Below are 23,970 nucleotides of genomic sequence, written 5' to 3'. Positions count from 1 at the left end.
CTCATCATTTTCCTGCCTTGGGTGTCTTAATCTTCGCCCCAATGAATCTACTATGCTGAGAGGATAGGTGCTCAAACCCAATGACCCCAGCGCCAGCGAGCACACGCACTTAAGAACATCCCATCGGCTTCTGGTGGGCGGGTGGTCACCATGACGGACACTGGAGCTACGGAGACATGTACCCACAGACATGGTCAGAAATGCTAGTGGGGGCGCTGTGTGCGCTTGCAGGGGTACTGACCATTGCCATGCCCGTTGCCCGTCATTGTGAACAATTTCGGAATGTACTATCCTTAGCTATGGCTAAGCAGAAAGCTACCAAAGAAAAAAAAGAAACACATTCGAGACCCACCGCAGCGGGATCCCCCAATTATTGTAAATCTGTCGTAAACTCTCCACATCACAGTACTCAGAGTGACACATGCCCGCTGGCCCAGGAAGAGATTTTAGAAATTAACAGAGCAGGTAGGAAGCCTCTCAGAGGAATGTCGATCTGACCTTTCACCTTCGTCCCTTGTAGAGATCTAAGATCCAAGTCAGACTGCTTTCTTAGCACCATGGGTAGCCCAGGGATCTGTTAGCATCCCATGGTCCCACACAGAAACCTGATGTGTGGAGCCTGGGTGGGGGGCCAGGAAAGGCTGAGCATCCAAATGGAGAAGGAGAGAGTCAGTGGGAAGGGCCTTACCGATGGTCCCCGGGTAAGGCACCTGACATTTGACACAGGTTCATTTGTTCTGAAGAGAAAAAAGATGTTGCCTCGAGGAAGACTCGAAGGCATCCACAGCCCTGGTATTGGACTATCTTAGGGGGCAGACCCTCAACAGGGGCTGCCCTTGAGAGCCATGGGCTGAGGGTGGGTCTCTGACCCAAGTCACTGGCCCATCTGATGGAGGGGGTGGGGAAGAGGGTAGGGTGGCTTTTCAAAAAAGTAAGAGGACTTTGGTTTGGGTTTTCTTTGACTCTTTTCCAACTAGGGTCACACCCGACTCCTTTCCCCATAGCGGCTTAGAGGACAGAAATCATGCACGACACAACTCTAGGGAGCGGCAGGATAGGGCAGGCCAGGGCCCAGAATGCTCGGGGGCATGGTCCCACCACCTGCCTGCTGCCTGCTGAGTAGAACTAAAGCCCCAAAGCCCCCATCTTTCCTCAGAGGGCTTCCCCTGGCTGTAATACGCATACTCCATAGCATGCAGATGCCCCATCCCGTACCGCCACACTAGGCTATGTTCAGCATTTGTAGCTATGAGCTTTCAGGCACGACAGTAGCTTTCTCCATGTCTGCTTCTCTCCAGGGTTTGGGTTGAGTGGTCCATCCAGAGTTTTCCAGCAGCCTCCTGACACAAAGGGCTGCTGGGCCAAGAAATAGAATGGGTGATAGCATGAGCAGCCAGGCTTAGACATAACTGCTCTGGGTGACAGCATTGTGGGGGGTGGGGGTGGGCAGAGGTGGGGCAGGGGCAGGAAGGGGTTTCCTCCCAGCTGGGATTGACCACAGCAATATGAGCACCAGCAGTGTACAATCCGTTTCATGTGAATTCCGGCATATTGGGGGGAACAGTACTAGTCACTGAGGGATATATTCTAGTATTCCATGGCTAGTGGTCATCATGGGACTCTCTCAGTTTTATGAGAATCCTCAAATAGCACATAAAATTATGGGGCTCTGATCTGAATGGAAGATTCAAACCCCATAATCTACCTCTACCCATGGACTAGCATCGATGTATTTTGTAGACACGGTGGTTTTCCAAGTCAATGGCATTAGGACAATGACAGCTTATGGCAGGCAGTGAATCACTGGGCAGGTGGATTTGGCTCAAGCCAAACCATTGCACATGTAGAGTTGAGCCTACTGAGTAAAAGTCTCATCCTGGACCACCCCTCCCCACTCCTTGCTCAACTGGGGGGACAGACAGGCAGACAGATCAGCTGCCTGGCAGTGGTGGGGATTTCTGAGCTCTGGACTAGTTTTCTACCACCCCCACCTTACTCTGGAGGCTGGTGTCATGATTTCTACAAATGCTTCCACCTCGACTGCAACCCCAAACCCAGGTGCCAACACTCCTTCTCACTCTGCACTCCCTTGCTGGCATACTCGCTCCATTCTACTGTCATGCATGAGGTGAGCCAGGAAAAGAAAATACAGGATTCAGCTTCATCTTTTTCCCATATCAGCCTATGTATGGCCCAGGGAAGGCAGGGGAGAAAACATCAGTCCACCTCTAGAAGAACAGTACAGTGCCCTCTTCAACTGGGGTACCCTTCAGCTATATCAGATCCCTCAGTTGGGTTTATTAGGTGAAGAAGCCCCTTTTCTTGGCCACTGCCACTGCCCTTGACTCCTAGATGAGTTTTCTTGCTGAAGCTTCACCCCAAAGAGATAAGGGAGAGATTGTAAGGAGTACTGGATAGAGAAATAGTTCCTTTGCTGGGTGAGACCTTAGGGTCCATTTGACACATCACCTTAGTTTTTGCAGGGCCAAAAATCCTCAGAGCAGGGCTAGAGGGACAGTGGAGGGACAGAGACTTCAGAGGAAGATGAGGGGAATGGCTTGAAGGACAGAGCATCTAAAAACACAGCTTTAAACCTTGGACTAAACTATATCAGATTGTTGGGGAATCACAGAACCATAGAAATCTCAGAGTGGGAAGGCACTTCAGAAATAATTTAATCAAATCTGTTCCCGAGCAGAAATTTCTTCCAAATGACCATAGAACCTCTGCTTGAAGACCTCCAGTGATGGGGAACTCACTGCTTCCTGAGACAACCCATTCTTATTTTGGGACAACTCTCATTATTAGGAGTTTTATCTTTATGTCAGGTAGAAATCTATCTAAATGAGCACTGCTTAAATTAGCCAAAAGTAGCATAGCAACGCAGTTACCTGTTGAAGTAGGACAAATGACCAATTAATGTTTTTATTTTTATTTGAAGGTAAGATCTTATCATCTTTTATCAGAGGCATCTGTTAGCATCCCAATGAAGGTTTCTATTAACTAATACATTTGCAAAGGACAAGGAAGCCAGAGATCACATTTCCTCATACATACACTGGAATCAGAAAAGGCTTTTGAATGATATTAGTGAACTATAAAATAGAACCACCATATTTAGTGTCTTCATAATCTGTAAGCATTTAGTGTACATTAATCTGCTTCTTTCCTTGAAATGTCTCTCCATTGAAAAAGGAACCATACTGCCTTTTAGGATTCTAGTTCCTTAGTGCCAATCCAGTGGACCTAGCCTTGACCTTGGTTTTCCCCATTGACTTTTGTCTTCCCCATAATTCCCTGATCCCTAAACCCCAGCTCAAAACCACCAGACCCTTTTGACCCTTTTTGGTCCTTGAGCCTACTTGACTTCCTGCCTTGCCTATTCCTTAATTACCTTTTACTCCTCATGCTTTCGCTGCCAAAATAGGCTGTCCAGTTTTGGCATCCACTCATGATTTCTCCTCTTCCTTCTGCCACCACCAGCTCCAGGGCATAAAAGGCATTTCTGGATCTTACAAGAATAGAGGCAACGTGCTAGAGATAGATAGAGAGCCAGCCTCAGAATCAGAAAATCCCGAGATCAAGTTTAGCTGGTGACACACATTGGCTGAAGGACCCTGGGCAAGGCATTTAGCTTCTCACTGGAATTCTAGGCAAACTCTCTAAAACTATTCATTGAAATGAGGAGCCAAGCTGCATCAATAGAGGGAGTTTTCTCTTCTACCCCAATGACATTGCAGGTTCCATCCCTATCTCCATTTCAATTCATAAGAGAAAAGAGAATTTACAATTTTAAGAACAATACACCAGGGTATTAATTAGATATTTAGAAGTATATCTATTCATATATCAACAAATATCTATACACAACCCAGTCAAAGATAGTTATCTAAACTTTCTAAGCTAATCTCCAACTATGTTCTTTAGCTCATCCTTCATCATTTTCCCTAGGCCAGGCGCATCCTCCATAAAATCCAGCTTCATTTTCTCCTCCCTTTCTCCAGTCAAGTCTTCTGCACTGCAAAACTCCAGTGATTTGGGGTTGGCCCACCTGGATGTTCTGGCCTGAGTTTATTCATCCAACCTATAACTTCAGGGTCATTCTCAGGATGCTTATCAGGAAACCTGATTAGTGGTTGACTTTTAGCACCCTGGCCCTTTCCCTATAAAATCTTTTGGCTAGCTTGTTTATTGTCTGTCCAAAGAGCTAAGGGTACAGAAAGATCAGAAAGTTTCTCCCATCATCCACAAAGTAAAATGATTTGAGCCAACCCCCACTTTTTTCCCAAAGCTCTTAAAAGTCAATCATTATGTTCTCCATGGGCAACCAAAGGTCAAGTTTGGAGGCACACAAGCTCTAAGAGCAAAGGAGGGTTTGGACTGGAGGTATAGGTTTTTAGGATTAGGGAAGGGTCAGAGCTAGAGCAACAGTGTTTCCAAGGACATAAGATTATCCAGGCTGGAGGGATAGGGGTCCAGGGGCAGATTCAGGATGGAACTGAAGGGACAGAGTCTCTAGGAGCAGAATAGTGCCAAGGCTGGAAGGATAAGGATTTTTTTTTTTTTTTTGGTGAGGCAATTGGGGTTAAGTGACTTGCCCAGGGTCACACAGCTAGTAAGTGTTAAGTGTCTGAGGCCGGATTTGAACTCAGGTACGCCTGAATCCAGGGCCATTGCTTTATCCACTGCGCCACCTAGCTGCCCCCAAGGATAAGAATTCTAATGGAAAGATGACAACTTCGTGTGCAAAAGAGAGTCAGAGTTGGTGGAATAGAGGTTTGAGAGCAGGAAGTCCTAAGGCATTTTGGTGATTTTTTGTCATGGACCCCTTTGGTAGTCCAGTGAAGCCTAAGGTCCCTTTCTCAGAACAATGTTTTTAAATACATAAAATAAAATACAATTATAAATGAAACTAATTCTATAGAAATACAATTATCAAAATATTTTTAAAAAATCAACTTCACAGATCATAGATTAAGAACCCCCACTCTGGGGGAAACAGAAGTTCAGGCTTAGAGGTGTAACATCTCCATCAAGAGAAGAGAGTAAGAGCTAGAGGTAGGAGGGCTGGAGATAAAGACGGTCTTGGGTATACAAGAAGGACAGGATCTCAAAGGAAAGAACACAGATGGGAATGCAGGGAAAGGAGTTCCAGGGACAAAGATAAGTCAAGGCTGGTTGAATGGGGGCTTCTTGGACCAAGGAGGGATCAGACTAAAGGCATGGAGCCCTGGGTCACAACTTCAAGATACCTAAGTATATCTAGGAGGGGAATCATGAAGAAAAGCCCATGCAAAACCTTTCCATTGGCACTAAGGATTTCTACTTGACTAATTTCTAAACCTTTGATTATTTCTATCCCTGGCTTGAAGCCTTGACTTTCTTGGTTCCTGGATTGGCTTGGCCTCTAGGGTTGAGTGATTTGCTATTCTGGAATCCCTGATTATTTTTCTCTCTTCTTCATCTCTGGCAACCATTAATTCACTGTCCTGTTCTAGTAACCCTTTCATTCCTTCCCTTTTTTCCTCCCCATTGCCACACTTCATCAGGTTAGGTCATTAAGAGTGTATGTAATAAAGCACTGTCCCTGGATTCAGGAGGACCTGAGTTCAGATCTAGCCTCAGACACTTGACACTTACTAGCTGTGTGACCCTGGGCAAGTCACTTAACCCTCAAATAAAAGAGTATATGTAAGAGAATTTTACCCAGCCCTAGCCTGGGGGCCAGCTAAACCTTCTGACATAATCTTTAACTAAAATTCTCCTGGGCCTTGGTAACCCTTTCTGGTACTCCAGCCTGCAGGCATATATGCTCAAGTGCCCTGCTCCCTTTCCCAGTCTCCCCGAGAATAGTGTCTTCCACCTGTAGAAAATTTAAAATTTGTCCACTCTACAATGGAGTTAGTAATACCTTTAATGCACACCTCACAGAGTTTTTGTAATGGTCACAATATATCTCCAATGGTGCTTGGTAAGCACAATATACATGCTAACTATTGTAATCTTTAGTATTCTTAGCATTATCATCATCCCCTGTAGTTCACTTTCAGCTAAACAGGGAACCTCCTGTTTGCATGATGGTTTTTTGGTGTGTGACACCTTTATTCCTAAGTAATTAATTAGTTTACATGATATCCTCTCTTCCTCTCTCTCCCTCTCTCTAATTAGGTGTTTGGCAGAATGAAAAGAAAAATTATCATATACCATTAAAGTTTTTCCCATCATTCAAAATAATACCAGGGAAGAAATTAAACTTGACACACTGTTCACTTCTGAAATTCACAAAAGACATTTTCCTTAAAGGCAATGCAAGTCTATTTTCATAGCACCCAGAAAGTCTGTGACCTTCCACACATATACACATATGGCCACATACACCCTAGGAATATGAATTTTGCTAACTAAGGAATTGATGGTAGCCATGCCAACCAAACTCAGGATGGTACAATCTCATATAAGAATAGGGACCATAACAGATCTCTGGGATCTGAGAGGTCTGGGCAGATTGGGTCTAGGATGCCAAGGAAATGCTCTCCTGGACCATCTAGTCCCCAGAGTTCTGCGTCATGGCTGAGCCAATGATGGGAGCAAGGGACTAATATCCTTGCCACCTCTTTTTTGAAAGTATTAATTAGTTTAGTGTTCCTGAGAAATGGGGTTACTTCCAACCCTTCTAGCCAACAAAAGTATTATCCTTGCAAGACATTCATATCCATTCAGAGATGAACACATGCATGTTGTTCTCATGGTGCATTACCTATTCCATATGGCAGAAGGCAACCTTTTGCTGCTAGTCTTTCCTTTTCTTTCCTACAGGCCCCATGCTGTACAGTTCTCCACTGGGAGGTGGAAACTCCTAAGACCCCACCCTCCCCAGCTAGTATGATGCTTCAGTAGATTGACATTCCAATAATTATGGGGGAGCTTACCTGGATTGAACCAGGAAGTAGAGGGGAAGTCAATTTAGTAAAGAAACATTGGCCACAGAGAATTTCACAAAATGGAAAATAGCTGAGTGTCCTTAGGCAAATCACTCCTCTCTGTGCTTCTTCTGATTCCTGTCTTATAGAATGAGAGGGTTAGACTAGGTGATCTTTAAAGACCTTTCCTGCTCTGAATCTATGGTTCTATAAGCCAATGATCTAGTTATGGTGGGAACACTCCTTTTCCTTACCACACCTCCATTTGTAGCAAGCATAACTGAGTACATGTCTCTACATGGTTTCCCATCTGCTTTATTCCTCCTGCTTGCTGCTATAGAAGGGCTACAGTGAGGGGAGCAACTGAGGCACCAAGAAAAGGATGGACTGGGGAGTGTCAAATCAGGCAAAGGCAGCAGCCCAGACCTGTAAGCAGGGAAGTGAGGTCCCTTCTTTTAGTCTCACCTTCAAGGACTGCAGAGCCTTGACAGTCCAGACAAGGCAGTTTGGTGCAGTGGAAAGTGTATGAGAGATTGGGTTCTAGTCTCACCTCTGGACATATCTCACCTGGTGACGGGCACATCTGTCAGCTGCCCCCAATGCAATCAATGGTGAGGGGGCAGGAAACCAGAGCCTCTCCCGATTCCTTGGTGAAGCTCAGCCCCAGGACACCCCAGCCAGGCTAGGTGAAGGTGGGTACCCAGACAGTTTGGTGACTGCCATACCCAGGGAGATGTCCTGCTTCCCTAACAAAAGGAAATTCCTTTTTAACCTCTTCCTTCAATAATCAAATCCATCCATACCTCCTCACTCCCACCCCCACCACACACACACACACACACACACACACACACACACACACACACACAGATACACACAGACAACAAAACAAAATAACTCACCCTAACCTGACCAGCAATTCCAGCCCATGTTCCCTTGAGGCAATAAGGGCTGGCTGGGCTTGGGCTATAGGCAGAGTAAGCCAGCATCCCCAAACCCATCTCATGAGCCCAAATCTGTTCCTCCTTTTGTTCTTCCCATCTGTCAGTCTTTGTGGGTCATGTCCTCTCTGGCTCCTGTGCGTGTTGGTTCAGTTCTCTCCAGTGGTATGCCTGAGATAGAGTCTCTGTAGAGTGTGTCCACTGGGGTTGATAGGGAAATCAAAGATGACTGGAAGCAGACTCCAGCCTGAGGAGTGCCTCAGAGGCCTTGGCTCTTAGCCTTTCCCTCTTTAGAGCTGCAGAAAGGGGCAGCACCTCTGCTCCCTCTAAGGCTGAGCTCAAAGAAGGGAGTTCTCAGAGAACCGCCCAAATCCAAAGGAGTCTGCCCATCTGCCCTGACACAAGTCTTTGGTGGAATCTGGGTTCTACCATGGGGTAGGTAGGCATGGCCAGCTGAGGGGTCCATGGGCCAGAGGCTCACCCTGATATTCTACAAAAGTCTTTTTTGGGGATACCATTTTCTGAAGGGACCTTGGTCAGCCAAGCGGTGAGTATGGGTTCTGAGGTAGGTCGACTCCCCACTCCTGGACTAATGGGTTCTCAAGGTGCAACCAACCAGGGTTTGGTACCTGTGACCAGTGGAGAAGTCATGAGCCCCTTTGATGAATCAGCATGTTCCTGGGGATAGAAGCTCCAAGAGGAGTCCTTCCTTGGGGGACCAGCTGCTGCTTGACAGAGTGGAGGGTATCAGATTTTAGCTGGGGAAGATTGAAAGTGGGGGGAGGGGGGAAGAGTGCAGGAAGCCTAGAATAGCTAAATTTGATTGGTTTTTTAGGACTAGGAATAAATGTTTCTATGTTGTTCACATTTTTCTCTCTCTCCCACTAACTGTCTCTCTTTCTCTCCCTCTCTACATTTTGTTGACATTTATTTGTTGATTCTTGTACATTACTCATAACTTGTGTATGTTACAGGCAGTCCCATTTTATTCTGTGATGTTTTTCTTCCAAACTCCATCAGCCTGAGCCCCAAATTGGCCGGTCATGGAGATTCTAAAACAAACCACATGGAAATTTCTATCTGCCCCCCAAATCCATGAATTCATATGCCCACTGATGGTGGGACCTTCACTTGATGCCAGGTATTGATGGAAAGAGTAAGTGGTTCTTGGGCAGATCATCTGCATGGAGAGTCAGGACCTCCCTCTGTGGCCTGGACCAACATTGGTCCTCCCAGTCATACTTGTTGCTCCAAAGTTTTAAAAAAATGATCCTTCCCATGGAAGCTCATCTCAGCCCATTTCAAAGCCTGGAATTCATCTCCTTAAGACTTCACCCATGTAACCATTTCACTGTTGCTGGTCTGTAGTTTCCTGTGTTCTGTTGGGGGTTGGGGCATCCTAATTGATGGTTTCTTGTAGTCCTCTGAGGTTCCTCCTATGGGCTCTGTGTCTGAAAGGGCCCAAAGCATCAACTCAGACCCAAAGCCCAGCCCAGGAGGGAACTGGACTGAATTGCTCAACAGAATGTCTGATACAACCCACATGGCTCTCCTAGGTTGGGAAGTCATGACAGGCTCCACAGTCCTGTGAGCCCGCCCATTCCTCTTTCTAAAGTTCTCCAAGTCATGCTTGGGATAAGGGAGAGAGTGATGGTCCTTCTCCCCCCCTCCAACTGACACAAATCAAGGTGATTTGCCTGTCAAGCATCATCCTCAAAAAAAAAATGCTTCAAGGATCATTAAGGTTCATTCTCACTCTTCATGGCCACCCCGGAGCCTGTTTGTCAACTTGTTAGATGCCGCCAAATGAGGTCTCAATTATAATGACTGGCCCCCTATTACAACCCATTTCCCTACCCCTTGCTCTACGTTCAGCCCCTCAAAGCTTCAGCCACCTGTGGCAGAATCCTGTTTAATAATCTAACAACCAGCACGAGAGATCCTGGTCTGACTAATAACTTGGGATCTATCTCCCCTGTAGAGTGCAGGGAATGAGTGAACTTGAAGACCAAGGTCCCAAGAAAGGGTTTGGGAGCTTGTCTTGAGATTTCGGGGGCTGAGAGGAGAACCTGCTAGCCATTACTTCACAGGAAGGTCATTTGAGTGGGGAGAGGGATCCTTTAAGAAAACCCCTTCTCCACCAGGGACAATTCTGAGCCAGACCTAGGGATTTGAATGGCCCAGTAATAAGCAGGCTGTTGACATGGGCCTGATTATCAGGATGAAGAGCTGCTAATACTGCTGCTGGTACCTTAGCTAAAACCAGGGCCAGGAGCAAGGACGTCCATATCCTCCATTTTCTGTGAGTGTTGCAGGCCAGAATCACATTCAAACAGCACATAAAGAATAGGCATGGAAAACGTTCAATATTTGCTGGACATTGGGAGCCCTCTGTGCAAGTCACAGAACAAGAGGTATGCTCCTGCTTCAGGAGTCACTATGCATTCCTGGCATAACTTCCCTCTCATATCTCTATTTGTTCCCTTTACCTGAAGCAGGGCTAGGAGCCTTGGGAGTAGAGGTAGTAATGAAGTAATATTCCCTATAGGGCAGAACCTTGGTTTCCCCAGTCTTTAGAAATGACCATAATCTTGGGTCCCAGATCATCTTACTGTAGCTTTCAGATGGTATGTGACTCTGGCTCCAAAAATCAGGCCAAGGGTCTGGGTCTTTCTAAACCCAACAACCATTTCCACAAGGGGCAGAGAGTAAGAAACAGGCAGAGCTGGTCTTTGGAGATACCGGGAGGCAGTGTCAAAGTGGATGCACCAGGCTTGGAGTCAGGAAGACCTGGGTTCAAATACCAACTTAGACACTTACTACCTATGGGACCCCAGGCAACTCTCTCTGTGCCTCAGTTTTCTTATCTGTAAAATGAAGTTGTTGAACTTGATAGCTTCTAAGTTTCCTTCTAATTCTAAATCAAGAAACCTGTGATCCATGGGTGACCTTGGAATAACAGAAGGAGGAGAGGGTAAGCTAGATTGCATAGAGTCTAGGGGAATGTATTGGGATCTGCTCCTGGTATTGCTGGTTTTAAGGTCTCCATTCCATAAGGAGTGGATTTATAAGAACATTAATTCTTCTGTGCATAGAACGAAAAGGGCCTGTGTTTCCAATGGGGCTTATTGTACATTCCTAGAGGCTGTGGACCTCTGGGAGGAAACATCTACTCTCCCAATCTCTCCACCCTGCTTTAATTCCCATATATTCCCAACAAGACTGGAGCAACCAGCAGGGACATGTCCAAAAACATCCACCTCTCCATCCCGTCCAGTCTCCCTCCCTCCCCTTTTGGAGAACTTAATAGGGTTACCTCCCTTGCCCATTCATCCTTCCCATAAAGACCCTTGTAACTAAAATAAATATGGAATCTTTCTCTTAGGGCAGCTATTGTCAGGGACTGAGATTAGCTCTCAGGGTAAATCCTTTCCCCTTTCCCATTTCTTAAACCATACTTCCCATGCCACTCAAGGTTGGGGTAGGTTCTGGCCCCAAGACAGAGGTCACCCCACAAGGAGAGCAGATCCATGTTGAGAAAAACAGAAGCCAGCAGCCCAAGCTAGACTGTCACAGAAGGTTTGAGAAGTAGTTTATTCTTCAAGGCAGACACTAGACTAGCCAAAGTCCAGGGTATGCCGTAGGGCAGGGATATGTTTGTGTGTGCACGTGTGTGTGCATGCACACTTGTGTACACGCATGTATGTGTGTGCACTCACACTGCCAAGAGGAGATATGCTATATCTCAGAAATACCCCAAGCACAGTACCATATGATGTCAGAGTTACCTTGGTAACTGGGTCTTTCTTGTTCAGAGTAAATAGGGGTGTGGAACCCATGTGAATTGTCAAGAAATGCACTGTAAGTGAAAAGCTTTAAGATCTTGTACAATAGATTTTTTTAATTTCCAAAATTATAATGGGATTTTTTGGATTTGCTTTATTAATAAATCTGATTGGTCCATTTCTATTTTGACTGACTGCCTCTTTGTAGTTATATATGTGTGTACAGGAGGGAGTCCCTTCTGTGTGTACTTATATGATGTGTGCAAAGGAGGGGGTCTTTTCTCTGTGGCTTACATGATGTGTGCACAGAAGGGGATCCCCTCTCTGTGCGTGGTTATAGAATAGCACCAATTACCTGGGGAAATTTTAATAACTACTTTTCCCTCCTAATTTTTAAGGAAAAAATACAAACTTTCCCCTCTTCCCCTTCCCTCCTCCAAAAGGGACCTTCAGTTCAGGTGTATAACCTTGGGATAGTTTATTTTAATGTTTTCCTTCAACCAAGCTTGGAGGCTGAGATTTTCCTCCCAAACAGACCATTCTTTCCTATCCAAACAAATAATTCTTTTGAGGACCAAAAATGATGGAGAATAAACAAACAAACAAAACCCATCCAGTGTTAATACTGACACCTGCCTGTTTCTTTCTGACTTTTGGCTGTGAAATTGACTTTGAGTGGCAGGTATGACTGCTTTAGACATTTATCCCATAGAACTAAAGTACTGGGCCTGAGTAACTGTTTTCACTGATTACTGAAGGTCTACTACATTTGGGTGGTAGTGGGTCTTTGGTAAGCTCCCGGCAGGAGTTTAGCCTGTCCAGAGGCAGGGACCTTAACTATATCTCTTCATCTTTTCCAACCCTAAATTCTCCTTCCTCTCTCCAAAACTAGTTACCTCTTTAAAAATCAGAGTGGCTATCAGAGAGGTAGCCAGGCTTATAGCATATTCCAACATGAGAAATCAAGCACACTAATTAACTCCCTGACTTTAGGCAAGGATTCCAATCCCCCCTCCCCTGCCCAGTCACCTGAGTCTTGAACTCTGAGCCCTCACTCTGGCCCCAGGTAAATGAGGCAGGCTATGAAGAGCAGACTACATAGACATCCCTGGAAACACAGAAAATCAGGGCTGAAATTCATCTTCCTCTTTCTTTCAAGTCCATTGGCGGCTGTTTTGTTTTCCACATACCCCATTTTGTGCTGGCCTTGCAAGCACCATTAACAAGAGAAGACACAGAAAATGGATTGATTTCCCCAAATTCATGTTCTGTTGTCACAACCTCATTCATACATTATCCTTGTTCCTGTTCAAAATATCCTGAATGACTGAGGCCACAGAGAGGCATGGGAAGTGAGGAATAAAGAATGTCAAAGGAAGCTGGGTCTATTTGGGTGCAAGAGGAGATGAAGTGACTGGTCTGATCTCTTTGGAGAGACAGAGCAGACTGAGGGACAGACCTAGTTTTGATAGGGTAAGAGCAGATAAAGTGACAATCCTGGTGTTTTTGGAGATGTAGAAAAGAATGAATGACCTAGTTGGTCTGTCTGTCTGTCTGTCTGTCTAGAGCATTTTGAGTGCAGCTGGAGTAGTCTCTATGCCAGGACTAAGTAAAATGATTGAGTGGTCCAATCTAAAGAGGGAAGAAATAGACTGAGTGACCAATTTGGCCTCTATGGGAAGCCAGAGCTGTCTTAGTGATTACATTGGTATCTAGAGAGAGAAGACTGGGTTATCTCCCCTATTCTCTTCATGGGGACAGAGCTAATAAGATAACCAATTCAGAGTCTATGTGTGATAGAGTAGACTAAGTGATTGGCCCTTTAATCTATGGGTGAGCAAGGAGAAGGAGGGACTAGCCTGGTCTCTATTGGTGGTAGAGGTGGTGGTGGTGGGACTGTAGGGAGGACAGACAGCGTGCGATGAGTCACTGTCTTTGTCTCTATAGGAGATAGAGTCACAATGGACTGTTCATTCTGGTGTCTATGGAAGGAAAGAACAAAATAAATAGTTGCTCTACTCCCAATGATGGGAATAAATTAGGCTGAGTGGCCAGACCCATCTCTATGGCTGAAAGGATTCAATAGAGATACCTCTTTGGTCTTCATGAGGAGACTGAGCAGACATAGAGGAAGTATGAAAGGAATGTTGGATTGTGATCACAGGACTTGTGTTTGAATCCTGGCTCTTTCACTTGCTGTGCCACTCTGGGCGTATCCCTTTACTTCCCCCTCATCTGTAAAATGAGGTGGTTGGACTAGATGTCTTCAATGTCCCCTCAAGTTCTAAGTCTAGAATTCTATATATGGCCAACTCTATCTCTATGAGATGAAGCAGATGGAGAAATCTCACTTTCCATATATGGATGGAGTTAATGATCTGGCCTTTATGACAAGGTCAGAAGTAGACTGAATAACTGATCAAATCTCTAGATTGAGCCACTGGCTCAGTATATAGGGGGAAAGGAAAGACTAGCAATTGGTTTGATCTTTCTGGGCAGATCGAAAAGACTGGATTAATAGCCAGGTCTCTCTTGGGTGGAACCAACTGGATTGGGTCTTTATGGGAAGAGAGAGAGCAGACTCAGAATCTCTCTGATCTCTACAGGGGGAACAGTCAGACTCAATGACTGGTCCATTGTTAAATTAAACCTCTGTTAAGGACAGAGAAACCTGAATAACATGTACAGGCTCTATGGGGGCTATTGGTCAAACTAAGTGATAGACTTGGCTTCTATGGAAATATGGAGACTGGGTGATTGGGATATTAGCAGCTACACTGGTCTGCATATGGAAATGGAGCAAATTCAGTGACTGACTTTATGCCTATGGGAGATTGAATGCTGTGTGTCCTCTTCTCTACAGAGAAAAGCAGCAGCCTGAGTGACTAGCCTGGGCTCTGTGAGGGGCTGGTTTCAGGATTTAGAATTTGAGCCTGGAAAGCTTTGTTTTTCTTAGGTGGTGAATTCCTGTCCCCCCTCCCCCGCCCCATCCATCGTTTGTCTTTTTCCTTGAGCTCTGTGTCTGACAGCTGCCCCTGTGAACCATCCATGTGTCCATTCTGTGCCATCTGCCCCGTGCTGGACTCTGGCCTCAGCATTAGCTAGCAGCCCACCGGCCGATTGTGCTGCTCATCTTTTTGCAAACTTTGAGCAAACCCCGCCCCGGCCCTCTTGGTGGGGTCAGCCGGTTGTTGTTGCATCATACAACAGGTTCCCTTCCCATCCCTCTTGTCCATCTCCCATCTTGATTTTGGAGGGGACAGGAATGGCCTACGGTGCCTCAGACCGTTCTCCCTTCGCAGCTATCTCCCTGCCATACAGCCTTTCTTCCCTCCCACTAAATGGTTTTGAGTGTTTCAATAGCTTCTGCTTATATGTTTGAAGATTCCAAACTGAACGGGGAGGTGGCCAATGCCGCGCTGGCGAACGAAGACTGCCCCCACATAGACCAGGCCCTCACGCCCGATGAGGGCCTGCCCTTTACCCGCTCGGGCACCCGCGAGAGATACGGACCCTGCTTCCTCTTATCAACCGGGGAGTACCCGTGCCCGCCTGGTGGAGGAATGAGAAAGGGTATGTAGAGGAGGTCAAGTAGCTGCTGGGCTAGGGGCCCAGTGCTCTGGGGAAGAGGACTGCCTGCCTGCCCCCTCACTGTAGAAGGGGAGGGGAGGGAGGAGGGACAAGGGTGGGATCTGGGTCCTTCCGGTGGGGCAGGGAGGGACAGAGAAGGGGTTGGTAGAGACACCCCCAGGGAGGGATACAGGGAGGAGAAAGAGACAAGCTTCTGTCTGCATTTGGATGCTTCGATTTATTTCTTCAACATGGAATACTAGGAGGTACTTCACAGCTCAGTCTTCATGCACAGCCATGCTAGCTGGGCAAGTTGCAGAGGAAAGGAGAGAAAGAATATTTGGAGGAAACGCTGATTCAGTGCCATCTTCCGGAGGCATGCCAGCAAGGATCTGCATGGGGGCAATTTAGTTGTTGGGTTTTTTGTTGTTTTTTTTTTTTTTTTGCTGAGAGGCCTTGGGTCTTCCAAGCTGCTTTGACAAATGGTGTGGTTAGGCAAGAAAAGGAAAAGTGATCAGTCTGTTGGGCTAGTTTTTGCCTTCCTGGTCCAGCCCAGGAGGATGCCCATGGGCGGGCCACAGAGTCTCACCCATCAAGCAGATGCACTGGAAACTGAACTCCCCTGGTGTTGAGGGAAAGCCCTGGTCAAATAAGGACTCAGCAACAGCAGTCTCTTTGGGTCAGGGGGCCATGGCCACATATTCCAGAAAAGGCCTCCTTGGTTCTGAATTTGTTTTCCTTCCACCAAAAAACAAATTTTTAAAAAGGGATGGGAAAGATGACCTCCGTGTGCCTGCCAGGCATGGTGTTGCAGTTAGGAATACAAGAACCCTTCCATCCCAGGAACCACTGAAGCACCCACTGATGCAGCATTTATGGAGTGCAATGGGGGTGTGAGGAGAACTCAGATCCAGCCTTGGGACCAGTGCTGCCCTTGGTAGGCCATTCACATGTGCTGATTGAACAATGAAATGCCCAGGAAGGGATCTGTGCCTCCTGTTATTGGTTCAGGAAAGGGGTCAGAATTCTCAGATGCCTCAAAGCTGGAAAAGCTCCAGAGGAGAGGGCATGAGACCTGGCCATTCCTGAGCTCAGTGAGGCCCTACCACCTCCAAGTGACGAGTTTCTCTACTGAAGCTTTCTGCCTATAACTAGGCATCTAGTTTGGCTGCACTGGAGGATCCAGGTGCCTTTTCCCATGGCTTGAGCATGGCAGGGACTGGGGTGGCACCAGGTGGCTTCCCATGTGGGCTACCAGTGGGAGCTCCATTTGGTAAATGCTGGGGAGGATGCCCGCCCCTCTGAGTTGAAGACTCCAAAGCACTGGCATGTGCTTGGTCCAGGGGAGGTTAGCAGAACAGGGGAGGGGCAGCCTCCCTCCCATGGTGCTGCATTGACCCAGTTGTCCTCTGTACTGTCACTGATGTGCATGTCTGTAGCAGCCTCCTAACTGGTGCATGCTCCCTGGGCTCTCCAATGCTGAGGGCAGGTGGGGAGTATCCCTTGAGCAACAGCTTGGAGTAGTTTGGGATTATTTCCAGGTGCTCAAACATTCGTTATGGTTAAGCCAAAAAATGAAAAACAAAGCGACCACAGAGAGCCTCGAGGCGATCAGTAGCATCTCTGCAGAGACTTGGGGAAAAGCTCTCTGGCCTCTTGCGTTTTGGCCACAGGTGCAAAGTGATCATCCTGCCTGCTTCCTGCTGTTGTCTGAATGAGGAGAACGTCCCTGTTCCTTGCCTTCTCCTGGCTCTGCCTCGATGGCCTTGGGAAACCTGCTTCCAGTGAACCTCTTCCCAGCATGGCACTGCATGATGGAATGAAGGTCCGCCCGCCCAGCCTCCGCCAGCCCTTGTTCTTAGCCCATTTCACTGTTGATCCAATGCTGTCCTTGGAGTCTATTCATCTCCTAAGGAAAGGCTACACCCTGCCTTGAAGTCTCCACAGCACAGGCAGCGAGAAGAAGAAAGCAGGAGGCCTCTCTGGGGGCTGCACCCTTCTGTTTTTCCTGTCTAGCTCTCAGCCAATCCTGGGCTCCCAGTCCCTCCATTCTGTGGCACATTGGATCAGTAACTGAGAATGGTCTAAAAAAATCCAAAAAAATAGGGTTTTTTTGCTGCCTCCTCAACCCTGGCTGTGCTGCACGTGACCCAGGGAACACTGGACCGGAAGATGCCACAGTTCCTTGTAGTAGCCAGTGATCCCAGGAGCTCCTGGTGGCATTAGGGAATAGATAGGGCCCTAATGTAACACTGATGTGGCCTGGACTGGAGGCTGCATGGTCCTGGTGCCAAGGTCTCCTTGAACAGTGGGCAGCACTAGGCAGCTGTTGGATGCTTGGTGAATGGGGGCATCCCCCGCCTGGCTGTCACAGATTAGGGAAGGGGGGGGTCAGCCTTCAGGTGACCATCCCCTAGCCCACAATGGTCTGCTGTCACAGGTCAGGGGTCAGCTTTAGGGTGACATTCACACATGCCAGTGACAGGAGACTTGTTTTTCTCAGGAAAATTCTGAGCCTTAGGAACTCTGGGATGAAATTTGAACCTATGAGCACTGTGGGAGAAACACAGAAATCTATCCTAAGGAATAAGCATGTCTCAGAAAACAAGTAGGAAAAAGAGAGAGAAAGAGAGAGAGAGAGAGAGGTGTGTGTGTCAGACTTGCTGACTGCATGGGAGCGATCAAACAATCCAATTGGAGAGAAAGATACCTGCCTCTGCATGTAACTATTTCACCTTCTCCCCTCTCTTCCCATTCCTTCTCCTCATTCCTTTTCTTCTTCCTCCTCCCTCCTCAACCTCTTTCCTTAACAATTAAGTAAGCAGTGACCCCCGGGAAAGCCGAGGGCAGGGAGAGAAGCTCAAGTGTTGATTGTATTCTTTACATGCAGATCTTTGCAAAGAAAGCCCTGTCATTGCTAAGTATATGTCAACAGAGGCAGTGAGAGTGACTTGACAAGGCCAGAGGACCGAGGACACTGGTGGCTAAAAAACACATCTGGGTGGATCTGCAGCCCCTCCTCATCCTTGGACAGAGTCAATCCCGCCACGTAGGTTTGCAGGATGAGTCCGCGTGGTTTTTTGGGCCTTATTCTAGGATGGACATAGGCTTTCTCTGCAACCCAATGGTAACAAACTGTAGAAGATTTTTTCCTTTCTTTTTCTTTTCGTTTGTTTTTTTTTGGGGGGGGTTGGGGGGGGGAGGGAGGGTTTCCTTAGCATGACTTGCATGAAGTAACCAGAAAAACAGACAAACCACAAACTTACAATTGTATGATTCATGTAGAAGCAAAAAATCGGAGAGAAGCTTCTATATTTTTCTTTCAATGTTCTTTTACTTTTTACATACATTGTTGTAGCCAGACTGTGAAGTCTTCACAAACCTGTATGGTTCTTTCTTCTCCTCCTCCTTTTCCTCCTCCTCCTCCTCCTCTTCCTCCTCCTCCTTTTTTTTTTTTTTTGGCACACAAGATACAGAATAATGGTTTAAAAAATTCAAAGGGCAATCAGCCTGTCATTGGTCATATTGACCATGCCTTCATAGTTCATCTCTCCTATGGAAATCCACCAAGAACTTTGATCCAATTAGAATTATGAGAATACACCACTTCCACCGTCCTCCCTCTCTGTTTCCCTCCGCATGTGTGTGACCCATGGACCTCTCCCAGGACCCATGATGACATATCATAGTCTTGATCAATTTCCCAGCTCTGGTTCTGTTGTATTCCATTGGTGTAGAGATCCAACGTGAGTGCCCTTCATGGCCAATTGTTCATAATGAGTAGATTCTGGATTCTCCAAGTGTTATTTTGCTAACGGGACTCAGAAAACCCAAAGATCAGGAGACCACTCAAAGATCAGGAGACCACTGGGGAGAAAGTTGCCTCCAGATTTATTAAAAGACAACCAGCATTGTATGCAGTTAGCATTTCACAGTAAAGATGCATGCCCCATGTTATGCAAAACAACTCTAGCATGAAATAAATTTTGTCTCATGGTTTCCGTGCCTGCTGTATAGTTCTAAAGCAGATTTGTTTCTTTAAGCAATCAGAGGTCTGCAGTGACACACTTCTGAATCGCAAATAAATATAATATTTTCCCATTAGAAATAGGACAGTACCTTGATTTAGGTCTGATTCCAAAATGGGGGGGGGGAGGGAAAAGAAATGATATTTTTGGAAAAAATGCTATAGTTTTTAAAAAATGAAACATCTTGAGCTTTCACAAGCAGTGACCAGCATTTCCTGCAGAGAGACATGACCCTTTCTCGCAATATTCTCACCCTATCTCCTCAATAATAAAAAGTTGACTTTTGAGTTGATTCATTGAATTGGGTCTTTCTTACCTTCTGAAAACCTCAAGCTTTTACCTTCACACACATTTTCAATTGAGAAGCAACAGCTCCAGGGACATTGCTACTATGCAAACAAGGCACCAGTGGTCATTCAGGGCCCCAGAGCTTGACAATCATAAATCATGGCAAGTGGGTTGGTGACCTCATAAATGTTAGGGGAGGGTCATCCTCATAGTCTTTCTGGCTTGACCCTTGCGTTCCATAAGACTGGTTAGTGGGACTGTCTAGTGGGTGAGGAGAGTCTTACCTCTGGAAGAAAAGCTCCTCAATTCCATAGGGCAGGGTGGACTTGCTCTTTCTAGAAGTGGTCCTCAGGAAGTATGAGAAGCAGGCAATTACAAGGTAATTCTGGAGAATAAAGAACACTGGAGAGGACTGGGTCCAATTCTCATGGAGCCTAGTGCTCCCCAGGAATGCTTTCTTCTTCTGTGGGGTAGATTGTTACTCTGTCCTCTGTAATCCCCTTCTTGGTGTTTATATAATGCCTACACCATTACCCTTCCTGCTCCCCCTCACTATTCCCTAGTTTAGGTGCCATGAGGAAGAGGCTAAATACTTCCTAATACCTCAGGAATTCTGGGACTATAGAATCAAAGTTGCTGGACCATGATATCCTCAAATTATGTCCAGTGGAATAGCCTGTAATGCTGCTTAAGCCCAACTAAGTTTCTTGTCCCATGTTCAGGGTCCTTATTAAAATCCATGCCTTCTGAGGGTGGCCAGTCTGACTGACATGCCTGAACACACACACATACAGAACAATGGAATTAAGCCCCATTCTGAGGATTTAAAAACTGGAGCATCACTCTGATTTGGGAGCATGGGATGGAGAGAGGGAAGCTCTGGGGTCTCTAAGGCTACTTTATGACAAGATTCTCCCATCACTTCAGAAATTAACCTGTTGCTAGAGTCTAAGACAGCTTGCCTTATACTGTATCTGATATTGTGTATAACAGGCCAATCTCCCCAACATCTGCTGACACAAAGAAGGAAGAAAGGGAAAAGGGGGGAGGGAGGCAGGCTGGCTGCCATGGATGAACTTTGTGCCTGTGGAAGACACTCCCACTCCTAACTCCCCACATAGTGATGAGTCTGCAGTCCAATGCACAGCTTGGGTCCTCAACTCAGAGTAGTTAGAACTGAACTCTGGGTCACCTTCTTGCATCCCTGGAGGACTGATACCAGAGAGGATGACTTAACTATAAGCTCCAGGACATTGTGCTATGGAATTGGAGAATGGCACCAGCAGGTGACATCTATTTAGTGTCAAAAAGTGCCTTATCCACCTTGAAGTATCAAACAAAAATGTGTCATTAGTTGCTTTGCATCTCTTGTCTCATTGGATCTTCAGGACAATGCTATCAGGTACGTGGTACAAAGATAATTGCCCCCACTTTACAAGGGAGGAGACCGAGACTCAACAAAGTAAAAATTACTTTCTCTTGGTCACACAGCTAGTAAGGGGTCACACCGGGCCCTGGACCCAGGTCCTCAGATTTTAGCCCCAGTGTTCCACCAGTAGCCGGAAAAACAAGGAGGCAACGAAATTCCCAAGGAGCTCTCCGCATGACCCCAAAATGCTGGAGAGTTGAAGAGGAGGGAGTCTGAGACTGGCCTGAGTAATTCAGCGAGGGTTTTCTGAGTTCTTTATGCATATCTATGGGGATCATGAATGAGATTATACACAGAGTCACAGATTTAGAGCTGTAAGGGACCACAGAGAGGATATGACCAACCCTTCATTTTATGGAGGGGAAACTGAGTGACTTGCCCAACATCACACACGTAGAATTTGTAAGCATTCGAGGAGCATCCAACCTAAGAAACTGTCCAAGACACATGCATGACACTGCTGAAGAGCAATATGGGATAAAATAGAATGGCATAGGACAGAGACTCCAGGGCTCTAATAATAATCACAGCAGCTCGCTTTCAAGTTATATCTTTAACTTTTACAAAACATTCAATGCATATGATTTTACTTGTTCCCCACTGCAACCCTGTGAGGTAGACGATATAATTATACTCATTTTTCAGATGAGAAAATACAAAGAAGTGACTTACCCAGGGTTACAAAACTAATAGTCCTCTAAGGTGGGGTCTTCCTGAGTCAAAGTATAGTGCTCTAGAAAAATGGGAGATCAGGGAGGACTGGAGTGGTCATGGAAGGCTTTATAGCATAGGATGACCCTTCAGGTATGGTTGGGATTGGAGGCTCTTACATTTTTCAGTGTCTCCCAAAGCCAGATCCTCTGAAATTGGGTAGAAGTTGAATGACCAGGGAACTAAACAACAGACATTTGGGGAGGGGGGAGAGCGCTCACTGTGTCCAATATGATTTTAAACACAGTGATTCAGATTCAAAAGTGAGACTTCAATACCATGCCCCCCAGATTCAGTTAGTTAAAGACAGGACCTAGATCAGCACGCTGCAGGCACTAACACGGACACTAGCCATTGGACATCTAACAGAGCTTTGCCAGTAATTCCTTATGACTCCATGGGAACTATGCCTTGGACCGGGGAGTGATGCCCCCAATTAGCTGCTGAGATAGGAACCACCCAGCAATGGGCAAGATACACATCTCCGAATATAGTCACGTGTGCATATGCACACATGAGAATGTGTGAACTTGGCTCCAAGGATGAGTCACCTGAACTAAGTCATGAAGGAAAATCAGGGTTCTAAGAGGGCAGCTCGCATGGATTAGGAAAGCAGAAAATTGAATGTTGAGCATGTGGAATACTGCTAGTCAAATTTCGCAGGGCCATAGAATGGGTAAAATAGTTATGTAAAATAAGTCTGGAAAGATTGGTTGGAACTAGATTGTGGATGGCTTTGAATAATAAGCTAAGTAGTTTTCTTATATTTGATAGGCGATATAGAGTCATTTAAGACTTTTGGGTAGGAGAGTGACAAGAGCAAATCTAGGTTTTAGGAAGATTGTTTCGATGGATTTGGGAGGATAGATTAGAAAGGGGAAAGACAGGAAGACCAATTAAGAGGCAGTCACAATAATCTAGCTAAGAAGTGATGGAAGTTCTAAAGTAGGGTGCTGGTCAGAGGAGTCAGTCAGTCAACAAGCATTAATTAAATGCCTGCTACATGTCAGGCACTGTGTTAAGCACTGACGATACAAAGAAAGACATTGTAAGGGGAGGGAAAGGAACAAATGAGAAATTATGGAGGTAGACTCTATAGGATTTGGCTATAGATTAGATTTGGGTGTGGGCTTCAGGAAGAAGGAAGAATCAAAGATGAGTTTAAGGTTATAAACATGAGTGATTTGAAGGATAGTGGTATCCTCAACAGTAATAGGGAGATTTGGAGGAGAGAAGATGAATTCTGCTTTGAACATGTTGGTTGACTTTGGGATGCCAGTAAGTCATCCCGTTAGAATTGTACAGCAGGCAGAGCTGTGGGACTGCTCACATGTGTACATGTTCTTCCCCCAATAGATTGTAAACTACTCAAGGAGAGCAAAGCTTGTGTCCAACCTACCTTTATATCTCAGCCCCTAGTCCAGTCTTGTACACAGTAGATACTTAACAAAGGTTGGTTGAATCAAATTGCTGTATTTGACAGAGAAGGAAACTGAGACCCAGAGATTAGTTCAAGGTTACAGAGCTAATTTGTGCCAGGGTTGGAACTGGAACCCAGGTCTTCTGACTCCTAAGTTGATGTTGTTCCTGGGAGTAGGAGGCAGTAGGAGATCACATATCCTATATACCCAAGGTTGGAGCTGCTCCAGAAGAAAGGGACCAAGTTTGCAGACTCCATTTCAAATACCCAGAGTCAAAAACAAGGCAAGAAACTGAAGCCTTCTGGTTGAGGTAACTGTCTTTAGGTTCAGTCCCTCCAAGCTCTGGTAATCTCTGGCCAGAAAAGTAATCCATACTGGTGGCACAATTACTGGGGATCCTACTGTTGAGGGCTTTCTGCTTTCAGTTCTTCTATCCCCATTTAAAAAGCTGGAGGGGGTGCTCTTTCTGGGCTGTGCCCTCATCAACGATCTGTTTCTCAAAGTGAATCAGTAGCAGCAGCATCCACAACCAGAATTTAGAGGGTACAGACTATTTAACCAACTCATGGTACATTCCACACAAAGATGGAAAATCATAGATACAGAGAGTATTTACAGAATCCAGTCTTGCCTAGCATGAGGGAAATCTTACAATTGGTTAGGTCAAGGGTTCTTAACCAGGACCATGAACTTGTCTTTTAAAAAATACTTTGGGGGGCAGCTAGATGGCGCAGTGGTTAAAGCACCAGCCCTGGATTCAGGAGTACCTGAGTTCAAATCCGACCTCAGACACTTAACACTTACTAGCTGTGTGACCCTGGGCAAGTCACTTAACCCCCATTGCCCTGCAAAAAATTTAAAAAAAAATACTTTGATG

At 46.0% G+C, this 23,970-nt stretch overlaps 1 protein-coding gene across 1 annotated transcript; it reads left to right on the top strand.

Annotated features, from left to right (window-relative positions):
- LOC122731202 (potassium voltage-gated channel subfamily C member 1-like) lies at positions 1–19,540 on the top strand. Its single transcript, XM_043971156.1, has 3 exons — positions 1–465; positions 15,031–15,219; positions 18,107–19,540. Exons 1-3 carry the CDS (start codon positions 177–179, stop codon positions 18,169–18,171), a joined length of 543 nt encoding a protein of 180 aa, XP_043827091.1. The 5' UTR covers positions 1–176; the 3' UTR covers positions 18,172–19,540.
- Positions 19,541–23,970: the final 4,430 nt, after the last annotated feature.

The sequence above is a fragment of the Dromiciops gliroides genome, chromosome 6, assembly GCF_019393635.1.
Source record: "Dromiciops gliroides isolate mDroGli1 chromosome 6, mDroGli1.pri, whole genome shotgun sequence".
Taxonomy (NCBI): Eukaryota; Metazoa; Chordata; class Mammalia; order Microbiotheria; family Microbiotheriidae; genus Dromiciops; species Dromiciops gliroides.
Note: the sequence above shows the minus strand (reverse complement) of the source record. Positions and strands in the feature narration are given on the sequence as shown.